General features: G+C 50.0%; 1 protein-coding gene across 3 annotated transcripts in view; it reads right to left on the bottom strand.

The window, feature by feature from the left end:
- The window catches only part of LOC144505329 (SWI/SNF-related matrix-associated actin-dependent regulator of chromatin subfamily B member 1-like), a 95,555-nt gene continuing 83,994 nt past the window's right edge, over positions 1 to 11,561 (bottom strand). For 2 of the 3 annotated variants that reach the window (XM_078231450.1, XM_078231448.1), the window contains exons 6-9: positions 6,757 to 6,923; positions 5,396 to 5,586; positions 3,122 to 3,253; positions 1 to 144 (exon numbers count right to left, since the gene is read on the bottom strand). In XM_078231450.1, the coding sequence (XP_078087576.1) occupies positions 105 to 144; positions 3,122 to 3,253; positions 5,396 to 5,586; positions 6,757 to 6,923 (530 nt within the window). In that variant the 3' untranslated portion in view covers positions 1 to 104. The remainder of the gene's footprint in view (positions 145 to 3,121; positions 3,254 to 5,395; positions 5,587 to 6,756; positions 6,924 to 11,561) is intronic. The other variant, XM_078231449.1, reaches the window with a different exon arrangement.

Here is an 11,561-nt window from a genome sequence, read left to right as displayed (position 1 = left end):
CCCCTCCCCGCCGCACCTTGACCACCTCTCTCCCCCGCAACGACAACAACCCCAGTCCCACAACGTGACTTGAGATCCGGTACCATCGTGAAGCGTCCCCTGCATTACCAGCTGGGAGCAGTGTTGGCAAGCCTTCGCATCCGCCTTCAAACACAAGAAAAGAGGGGAAAAGAAAATTCCAGAACAGTTCAGTCATACTTTGGCCCCATAAACCGTCTTCATATTACAACAAGTTAGACAGCTTCACTTTGTTCCCCCCAATCGTCCGTGGGATGTGGCATTTGGGCCAGCATTCGTTGCCCCTCCTCATTGCCCTTTGAACTGGGTGTCTCGTTCTGTCATTTCAGACAGGCAGTTAAAAGCCAACCACGTTTCTTTGGCTCTGGAATCTCGTGTAAGGACGGCAGATTTCCTTCTCTCAAGGACATTATTGAACCAGATGGGTTTTCACAATGTAAATGCAGAACACTTAGAAACATTAAGGTACAGAGGGATCTGGGCGTGCAGCTCCACAGTTCCCTCAAAGTGGCAATGTAGGTGGCCGAGGTGATGAAGAAAGCATATGGCATGCTGCCTTCATCGGCCGGGACATTGAGTACAAGAGTTGGGAAATCATGTTGCAGGTATATAAAACCTTGGTTAGGCAGCATTTGGAGTATTACGTGCAGTTCTGGTCACCACACTACCGGAAGGACGTGGAAGCTTTGGAGAGAGAGCAAAGAAGGTTCAACAGGATGTTGCCTGGCCTCGAGGGCTTTGGCTATGAGGAGAGGTTGAATAAACTAGGATTGTTTTCACTGGAAAGACGGAAGCTGAGGGGAGACCTGATCGAGGTCTACAAAATTGGGAGAGGCACAGAGAGGGTGGATAGTCAAAAGTTTTTCCCCAGGGTGGAAGTGTCAATTACAAGGGGGCACAGGTTCAAGGTGAGAGGGGGAAAGTTTAAGGGAGATGTGCGGGGGGAAGTTTTTCATGCAGAGAGTGGTGGGTGCCTGGAACGCGCTGCCAGAGGAGGTGGTGGAAGCAGGAACATTAGCAACATTTAAGAGGCATCTGGATGGGTACAGGGATGGGGAGGGAATAGAGGGATACGGACCGAGTAAGGGCTGAAGGTTTTGTTCTTAGTTTAGTTTTGGCATCATGATTGGCACAGGTTTGGAGGGCCGAAAGGCCTGTTCCTGTGCTGTCCTTTTCTTTGTCGTTTTTGACAATCACCGGGGTGGCACGGTAGCACAGTGGTTGGCACTGCTGCTTCACAGCTCCAGGGTCCCGGGTTCAATTCCCAGCTCGGGTCACTGTCTGTGTGGAGTTTGCACATTCTCCTCGTGTCTGCGTGGGTTTCCTCCGGGTGCTCCGGTTTCCTCCCATGTGCGGGTTAGGTTGATTGGCCAGGTTAAAAATTGCCCCATAGAGTCCTGGGATGCGTAGGTTAGAGGGATTAGCGGGTAAATATGTGGGGGTAGGGCCTGGGTGGGATTGTGGTCGGTGCAGACTCGATGGGCCGAATGGCCTCCTTCTGCACTGTAGGGTTTCTATGATTCTATGATTTTCACGGTCATTTTTAAAAAATTCAAATTTTAACATCCGCCATGGTGGGATTCGAACCTGGGTCCCCAGAGCATGACCCTGGGCCATCGCCCACTGTCAACATCCTGCGGGTTACCACCGACCAAAACTGAATTTAACCAGCCATAAAAATATTGTGGCAGCGTTCAGGGATAAGTAACTCACCTCCTGACTCCCCCCTAAGGCCTGTCCACCACCTCCAAGGCACAAGTCAGGAGTGTGATGGAATACTCCCCACTTGCCTGGATGGGTGCAGCTCCCAACAGCACTCAAGAAGCTTGACACCAATCTGGGACAAAGCAGCCCCACTTGACTGGCATCACATTTACACGCACTCCCTCCACCACCGACGCACAGTGGCAGCCGTGTGTACCATCTACAAGATGCACTGAAGCAATTTACCTCCAACAGTACCTTCCAAATCTGCGACCTCTACAACCTAGAAGGGCAGCAGATGCATGGGAACACCATCACCGCCTGCACATTATCCTCCCAGTCACACCGGATTGTGACGGCCAGAAGGCAGTCATTCGGCCCATCGTGTCTGTACCGGCTCTCCAAATGAGCATCATGGCATAGTGCCATTCCCCTGCCTTTTCCCCACACCCCTACACATTGTTTCTATTCAAATAATTGTTTAATTTCCCCTACTATTCTCCTTATACACCCATGACAGTGCGGCCAAATTCCCCTCCAATTCGATTTTCAGGTTTATTGACGACACCACCGTAGTGGGTCGGATCTCAAACAATGACGAGACAGAGTACAGGAATGAGATAGAGAATCTGGTGAACTGGTGCGGCAACAATAATCTCTCCCTCAATGTCAACAAAACGAAGGAGATTGTCATCGACTTCAGGAAGCGTAAAGGAGAACATGCTCCTGTCTACATCAACAGGGACAAAGTAGAAAGGGTTGAGAGCTTCAAGTTTTTAGGTGTCCAGATCACCAATAACCTGTCCTGGTCCCCCCCATGCCGACACTATAGTTACGAAAGCCCCACCAACGCCTCTACTTTCTCAGAAGACTAAGGAAATTTGGCATGTCAGCTACGACTCTCACCAACTTTTACAGATGCACCACAGAAAGCATTCTTTCTGGTTGTATCACAGCTTGGTCTGGGCTCCTGCTCTGCCCAAGACCGCAAGGAACTACAAAAGGTCGCCACACTCCGACGCCTGTTCGGGCACACTGAGGGAGAATTTAGCATGGCCAATGCACCTTTTGGACTGTGGGAAGAAACTGGAGCTCCCGGGGGAAACCCACACAGACATGAGGGGAACCCAGGTCCCTGGGTGAGGCAGCAGTGCGAACCGCTGTGCCGCTGTAAAATAGCGATGCCCAGGGAGTACGTGGCTGATACAAAAACAGAAACTGCTGGAACGTCTCAGCAGATCTGACAGCATCCGCGAGGAGGGAATAGAGTGAACATTTCGAGTCTGGATGACCGTTCGTCAGTGCTTCCAGCATCTCCAGTGTTTTGCCTTTACGTGACGGAGGGTGCAATTGTAACCACGGGTCCCTCGCCTTTGCACCGCTCCTCTTGGTGCCATACCTGGTGTTTCTATCCTGGTCGCGAATCTTCTTCTCCATCTCGGCGTCGGTCAGCGTCTCCAGCAGGGGGCACCACTGGTCGGCGTCGGTGGTGTTCCGGAGAGCGCTCTCCACGATCGGCAGGGGGTTCTCACTGGAAAATCAAATGAGGGTTGGGGAGCGGGGAGAGGCGAGGGGGAGAAGCGAGGGGAGGGAAGGAAGACGGGGTGGGGGCGAGGGGGGAACATTTTCAAATGCCAGGTGAGAGAGAACGGCAAGACCATCAGAACCAAACAGACTCTCCCGCAACTTAAATCCAGCACGGCACAACTCGTGACTACCCCCAAGCCCACTACCAGAAGAGAGAGAGAGAGTGCAGAGAAGGTTCACCAGGATGTTGTTGGCTATGAGGAGAGGTTGAATAAACTCGGATTGTTTTCACTGGAAAGAGGGAGGTTGAGGGGAGACCTGATAGAGGTCCACAAAATGATGAGAGGCAGAGATCGGGTGGATAGTCAGAGACTTTTTCCCAGGGTGGACGAGTCAAGGGGGCACATTCCAAGGTGAGAGGGGGGAAAGTTTAGGGGAGATGTGCGGTAGAGGTTTTTCACACAGAGTGGTGTGTGCCTGGAGTTAGAGAGCACAGTAAGGTGCCCTTCAGCCCATCTGTCTGGGCTAGCCATCAAACACTTATCTATGCTAATCCCACTTTCCAGTTCTTGGTGTGGAGCCTTGTATGCTACAGCGTTTCAAGCTCATTTAAATGCCTCTTAAATGTTGTGATGGTTCCGGCCTCTATTACCTTTCAGGCTAACAGAGTTCCAGATTCCCACTGCCCTCTGGGTGAAAAAGCTTTTGCTCAAATCCCTCAAACTTTCCTGCCCCTGACTTTAAGTCTATGCCCCCTGGTTATTGACCCCTCGACTAAGGGGAAAAAGGTGCTTCCTATCCACCCTCTGTCCCTCATAATCTTGTACACCTCGATCAGGCCCCCCCTCTCAGCCTTCTCTGCTCTGAGGAAACTAACCCCAGCCTAACCAGCCTCTCTTCAAAGCTGAAACGCTCCAGCCCAGGCAACAGCCTGGTGAGTCTCCTCTGCACCCTCTTTTACGCAATCACATCCTTCGTGTAATGTGGCGACCAGAACGGTACACAGTACCGTTAGCTCTGGCCTAACCACTATTTTATGCAATGCCTCTACTCTGTCAGGAGACTAAGTTAATTCTGCACGACTCTCGCCATAGAAAGCATCCTTTCTGGATGTATCACAGCTTGGTCTGGGCTCCTGCTCTGCCCAAGACCGCAAGAAACTACAGAGGGTCGTGCCCAATCCATCGCGCAAACCAGCCTCCCATCCATTGACTCTGTCTACACTCCCCGCTGCCTCGGGAAAGCAGGCAGCGTAATCAAGGACCCCACGCACCCCGGACATTCTCTCTTCCACCTTCTTCCATCAGGGAAAAACAAAAGTCTGAGGTCACGTACCAACCGACTCACGAACAGCTTCTTCCCTGCTGCCATCAGACTTTTGAAAGGACCGAACTTATATTAATTCTTATCTGCACCCTAGCTATGACGGTAACACTATATTCTCTTTTCCTTCAACTCTATGTACTCTATGAACAGTATGCTTTGTCTGTATAGCGCGCAAGAAACAATATTTTTCACGGTATCCCAATACATGTGACACTCATGAATCAAATCAAATCAAATGAAAGCTCCGTCCTAACCTCCTCACTCTTATAACCTATGCTTTGGCTAACAAAGGCAAATATCCCATATGCCTTCTTAACCACCCGATCTGCCTATTCTGTCACCTTCAGGGATGTTTGGACAATCACCCCAAGGTCCCTCAGGTCCTTTGTACGTCCCAGCGTGAGGAAGCCCTCTGAGATTTCCTGACTTGTCCAGGACGGAAGGACTTGTTCCTTTCGGACTCTGAGGCGGGAATTTTACTGGCACACCCGTCCTGGAATCGGGGAGGGCGAAGGTCGCAGAACGGCATTCTGGTTGGCCCCAGGTGGGAATCTTATGAGCCTTGGGCGGACGTGCCGTTAAAATTCCACCCTCAGACTCACAGGAGGGCGTTGGTGGCGGAGGGGGGTGGAGGGGGGGGGGGGGAAGACAGGATGAGGCCTCTGTCAGCCACCCAGAGGGTGAAAGGTCAGTGGCAAACAGCACTGCCCACATCCAGGCCCCTATCCTCCCTCACCCCCACACCGCCCCCCCCCCCCTCCCCTCTCCCCCTCCCTCCGGTTGTGCTGGTGGGGCACCGGAACCCGCACACCTAACAGACCTGAACGCGTACGTTCTCTGGTGCCAGCTCAGCTGCCCGCGGATGCTGTAGGCGATGGTGGTGACGAACTCCCCGCCCAGGCCCAGCTCCGAGCACAGCTTCAGCGCAAACTTCTCAGGCGAGTTGTCTCTCTCCGACATGTCCCACTCGAACTGGTCCACCAGCAGAATGTTGCCGACGTGCGTGTTGAGCTGTGGGATAGAGAGAGAGAGAGAGAGAGAGAGAGGTGGCAGGGCACAGGCAGAGACAAGAAAGAGGGTTACCCGGGGATATGGGGGAGGGGTACACTTCAAAGACCAAGCCCGCTGTGACGATTCTGTGCCTTTAGGAAATGTATTTGTCACGCTCCTTGTACAGGATCTGTTTTAGCAGCTTTCTTTTCATTATCGGAACCGTTCTGTCCATAACCAGCATCCTGTGGGGTTACTGTAGCAGCATAAGTGCTTCTATTTGCGAGAATGTGTGCTTTAATCTGGACTCATGCTGTTCTGTTGTTATTAGTGATTCCCCGGGACGATGCAGAGTAGGGCTTGGTTAGGTTGATTGACAGGTACGGACGGCCATGTGACTAGGTGGAGCTAGGCTTGCACAGAATGTTGAAGCTTAGATGCTGCTTTTGGGTTGGGAGGGAGCAGTGCCTCCCTGAAGTCTGGAGACTGGGAGCTGCCAGAGATGAGGATTACTTCTCTGAGGTTCTGCTGCTTGACGATATATCCTTCTCTGGAAACTGCGATCTGGATCTCTGTCCAGAAGTGTTAAAAGGCTGGAAATCAAGCATCATGTGAGTATACTCGTTTCAGTGCTAACTAATTCTGGAGAAGGGTATGTGTCTGTTCGGTATTGCTTGAAATTGGAACAACAGAGATAGCTAGCTGTTAAGAATTATACTTTGTCGTGTTTAAGTATTTGAATTGGTAAAAGTTCATTCTTTTTGTTATATTCTAACCGTGTTCTGAAATAACGTTTGTTTTGATAAAAGCTCCCTAATGGGTCACTTGAATCATACTTGGAGCAAAACACTTTATGATCACCAATGCCAAAATCAAATGTAAAAATTGGGGTCTGGGCTAATTTCATAAAGTACCCTGGAGTTTCTGATCTCGCCCCTAACAATGCCAAACCGCAAGACTTGAAGGAGAGCGCATTCTCCCATTTAAAGCTCAAGGGAAAATGTCCCCACCCCGTGAAAAAAACACAGAACAAAGGAGCCCAACACCAGCACTCCACGCACCGCATCGCCCCACCAGTCCCGCCACCATGCCCCTCACCGGTTGTCAGGCGGTTAGGGGAGAGGTGGGGAAAGGAGATAGCGGATGGGGGGGAATAAAATAGCACAGGAGGGACATTTCAGCCCCACTTGCCTTGATGATGACTCTCTGGTCAGTCTGGTCCTCCAGAATGCTGTCCATGGGGTATGACTCCACTTGCTGCCGAATAGCCGAGGCCACGGCCGGAACAAAGTTCAGCGGGTTCAAATCCAGGTCGTCGCACAGGATCTCCGCAAACATCTCGGGCGATATCAGTTTCTCTGTGACAGATAAAGGGGGGCGGGGTGGGGAATAGCACATCTCAGGGATGCAGGAGATAGTAGTGTAGGCATTACGTTAATGGACTAATAATCCAGGTACAGTAGTGTAGGGGTTATGTTACTGGATTAATAATCCAGGGTACAGTAGTGTAGGGGTTATGTTACTGGATTAATAATCCAGGGTACAGTAGTGTAGGGGTTATGTTACTGGATTAATAATACAGGGTACAGTAGTGTTGGGGTTATGTTACTGGATTAATAATCCAGGGTACAGTAGTGTAGGGGTTATGTTACTGGATTAATAATACAGGGTACAGTAGTGTTGGGGTTATGTTACTGGATTAATAATCCAGGGTACAATAGTGTAGCGGTTATGTTACTGGATTAATAATCTAGGGTACAGTAGTGCAGGGGTTATGTTACTGGATTAATAATACAGGTTACAGTAGTGTAGGGGTCATGTTACTGGACTAATAATCCAGGATACAGTAGTGTAAGTGTTATGTTACTGGACTAATAATCCAGGGTACAGTAGTGTAGCGGTTATGTTACTGGATTAATAATCCAGGTTACAGTAGTGTAGGGGTCATGTTACTGGATTAATAATCCAGGGTACAGTAGTGCAGAGGTTATGTTACTGAATTAATCTTCCAGGTACTGTAGTGTAGGGGTTATGTTACTGGACTAACAATCCAGGAACAGTAATGTAGGGGTTATGTTACTGGATTAATAATCCAGGGTACAGTAGTGTAGGGGTTATGTTACTGGATTAATAATCCAGGGTACAGCATTGTAGGGGTTATGTTTCAGGATTAACAATCCAGAGTACAGTAGTGAAGAGGGCTTTTTTCAAAGGTTTAAACAGTGAGGAAGTGGGAGTAGGCTGCAGGGGATTCTGGGAGATTGTGTTTTTTAGTATAAAAGTCACTCTATACAGCGGGCAGCGTCGGGAGCGGGCAGTGGAGTGAGTGGGAAGCTGAGTGAAAGCTGTCAGGGCTTTGGCTCACAGGGCTTGGGCGAGGCAGGGTAAGTTATTTTTCTCCAAACCTATGTAGGATAAGGGTAACTATGAGTGATCGGCCAGTTCGGTGCTTCCGGTGTGGGATGTGGGAGTTCCTGGAAACACCTAGCCTCCCGGAGGACCACATTTGCGCCAGGTGCGTGGAACTGCAGCTCCTGAGGGACTGCGTCACGGAACTGGAGCTGCAGATTGCTGACCTTGGTCTCGTCAGGGAGAATGAGAGAATAATTGACATGAGTTATAGGGAACTAGTTACACCGGGGCATCGGGAGGAAGACACGTGGGTCACAGTTAGGAGGAGTAAAGGTCAGAAGGGTAACGTACCAGAGAGTACTCCAGTGGCTGTCTCTCATAATAGGAAGGGCTCGGCGACAGGTGTGAGAGGGGAGGGGAGTGAGCAATTAGAGGAGGGGTCACCTGTGGTTGTCCCACTCCAAAACAAGTATATTGTTTTGGATAGTGTGGGGGAGGATGACTCTCCAGGGGTAAGCCACAGTGACCAGGTCACTGGCACAGAGTCAGGCTCTGTGGCCCGGAAAGGAAAGAGGATAGCAATAGTGGTGGGGGATGCGTCGGTTAGAGGCACGGACAGGCGATTCTGTGGGTGTGAACGGGACTCCAGGATGGTAGTCTGCCTACCTGGCGCTGGGGTAATGGATGTCTCCAAGCGGATAGGAGGCATCTTAAAAGGGAAAGATAAAGAAACGGATGTCATTGTACACATTGGTGCAAATGACGTAGATAGGAAGAGCAGGGGGATCCTACGAGAGCAATTCAGGGAGTTGGGAAATAGACTAAAAAGTAGGGCCTCCAGGGTGGCCATCTGTGGGCTGCTCCCAATGCCTCGTGCGAGTGAGGCTAAGAATAGGGAGTTCGTACAATTGAATGCTTGGCTAAAGGTCTGGTCCAGGAGGGAGGGCTTCATTTTCCTAGATCAATGGGAAGTTTTCAGGAGAGGATGGCACCTGCACAAGAAGGACGGGTCACAACTAAGTTGGAAGGGCACCAATATCCTGACTGGGAGTTTTGCTAGTGCAGTTCGGGGGGGTTTAAACTAGTATGGCAGGGGGGTGGGGATCAAAATATTAGGTCTACAAGTGTAGAGGCTGGGGACGAGCTTGGGGCTGGGACAAGGCTGGCAAAAAAGAAGAGCACTCTGGGGGAGGATGACCTCACTGGGCCTGGAGGTCTGGAGTGCTTATACTTCAATGCAAGGAGCGTAGCAGGTAAGACAGACGAACTTAGGGCCTTAATGCGCACGAGGAATTTGGATGTGGTTGCGGTGACAGAGACTTGGTTGAAAGAGGGACAGGACTGGCAGCTGAATATTCCGGGGTACAAGTGTTTTAGGCGAGACAGAGGAGGGGCAAAAAGAGGTGGGGGAGTAGCAGTATTAGTTGGAGAGCATATTACAGCAGTGCAGAGGGAGGACAATTCAGAGGGGTCGTGTAACGAGTCACTCTGGGTGGAGCTTAGAAACAGGAAGGGTGCAGTCACTATGTTGGGGGTATACGACAGGCCCCCCAACAGCCCAAGGGTTGTGGAAGAACGGATATGTCAGGAGATACTGGATAGGTGCAGGAAAAATAGGGTTGTTGTAGTGGGAGACTTCAATTTCCCTGGTATAGACTGGAAATCGCTGAGAGCTGGGACTCTGAATGGGGAGGAATTTGTAAAATGCGTACAGGAGGGTTCTTTGGAACAATATGTAGATAGCCCGACTGGAGAGGGGGCTATACTGGACCTAGTACTGGGGAATGAGCCCGGTCAGGTCTTCAAAGTTTCGGAACATGTGGCAAATAGTGACCACAATTCTGTTAGCTTTAGGATAGTGATGGAAAAGGATGAGTGGTGTCGCAAGGTGTTGGATTGGGGGAAGGCTAACTTTAGTGGGATTAGGCAGAAATTGGCAGCTCTTGATTGGGAGAGGCTGTTTGAGGGTAAATCCACATCTGGCATGTGGGAGTCCTTTAAGGAACAGTTGTTAGGGCTACAGGATAGGCATGTGCCTGTAAAAAAGGATAGGAAGGGTAGGATTCGAGAACCGTGGATAACCAGGGAAATTGAAGGACTGGTCAAAAAGAAAAGAGAGGCGTATGTTAGGTCCAAGCAGCGAAAAACAGAGGGAGCTCTGGAGGAGTACAAAGAAAGTAGGAAAGAACTCAAACGGGGAATTAGAAGGGCAAAAAGGGGTCACGAAATGTCCTTGGCAGACAGGATTAAGGAGAATCCCAAGGCATTTTATTCATACGTTAGGAACAAAAGGGTTGTCAGGGAAAAAATCGGACCTCTCAGGGACAAAAGTGGGGAATTATGCTTGGAGCCCAAATAAGTAGGGGAGATCCTAAATGAATACTTTGCGTCGGTATTCACAAAGGAGAGAGATGTGTTGACTGGGAGTGTCTCGGAGGGGAGTGTTGAACCGTTGGAGAAAATCTCCATTACAAGGCAGGAAGTGTTAGGTTTGTTAGAGAATACAAAGACTGACAAATCCCCAGGGCTTGATGGAATCTATCCAAGGCTGCTCAGGGAGACGAGAGATGAAATCGCTGGGCCTCTGACGCAAATCTTTGTCTCGTCACTGGACGCAGGTGAGGTCCCAGAGGATTGGAGGATAGCTAATGTGGTCCCGTTATTTAAGAAGGGTAGGAAGGATAACCCGGGTAATTATAGGCCGGTGAGCTTGACGTCCGTGGTGGGGAAGTTGTTGGAGAAGATTCTTAGAGATAGGATGTATGCACATAGGATGTATGCGCATTTAGAAAGGAATAAACTCATTAACGATAGTCAGCATGGTTTTGTGAGAGGGAGGTCATGCCTCACTAACCTGGTGGAGTATTTTGAAGAAGTGACCAGAATGGTTGACGAGGGAAGGGCCGTGGATGTCGTCTATATGGACTTTAGTAAAGCGTTTGACAAAGTCCCTCATGGTAGGCTGGTGAAAAAGGTTGGATCTCATGGGATAAAGGGGGAGGTGGCTAGATGGGTGGAGAACTGGCTTGGTCACAGAAGACAGAGGGTGGTAGTGGAAGGGTCTTTTTCCGGCTGGAGGCCTGTGACTAGTGGTGTTCCGCAGGGCTCTGTACTGGGACCTCTGCTGTTTGTGATTTATATAAATGATCTGGAAGAAGGTGTAATTGGGTTGATCAGTAAGTTTGCAGACGACACAAAATTGGCAGGACTTGCAGATAGTGAGGAGCATTGTCAGAAGCTACAGAAGGATATAGATAGGCTGGAAATTTGGGCAAAGAAATGGCAGATGGAGTTCAATCCTGATAAATGCGAAGTGATGCATTATGGTAGAAATAATGTAGGGAGGAGCAATACAATAAATGACAGAACCATAAAGGGTGTAGATACGCAGAGGGACCTGGGTGTGCAAGTCCACAGATCCTTGAAGGTGACGTCACAGGTGGAGAAGGTGGTGAAGAAGGCATATGGCATGCTTGCCTTTATAGGACGGGGCATAGAGTATAAAAGTTGGGGTCTGAAGTTGCAGATGTATAGAACGTTGGGTCGGCCGCATTTGGAATACTGCGTCCAGTTCTGGTCGCCACACTACCAGAAGGACGTGGAGGCTTTGGAGAGAGTACAGAGGAGGTTTACCAGGATGTTGC

The sequence above is a fragment of the Mustelus asterias genome, chromosome 16 (assembly GCF_964213995.1).
Source record: "Mustelus asterias chromosome 16, sMusAst1.hap1.1, whole genome shotgun sequence".
In the NCBI taxonomy this organism is placed as follows: Eukaryota; Metazoa; Chordata; class Chondrichthyes; order Carcharhiniformes; family Triakidae; genus Mustelus; species Mustelus asterias.
The sequence above is the reverse complement of the archived record's forward strand: the minus strand, read 5'-3'. Positions and strand labels throughout refer to the sequence as shown.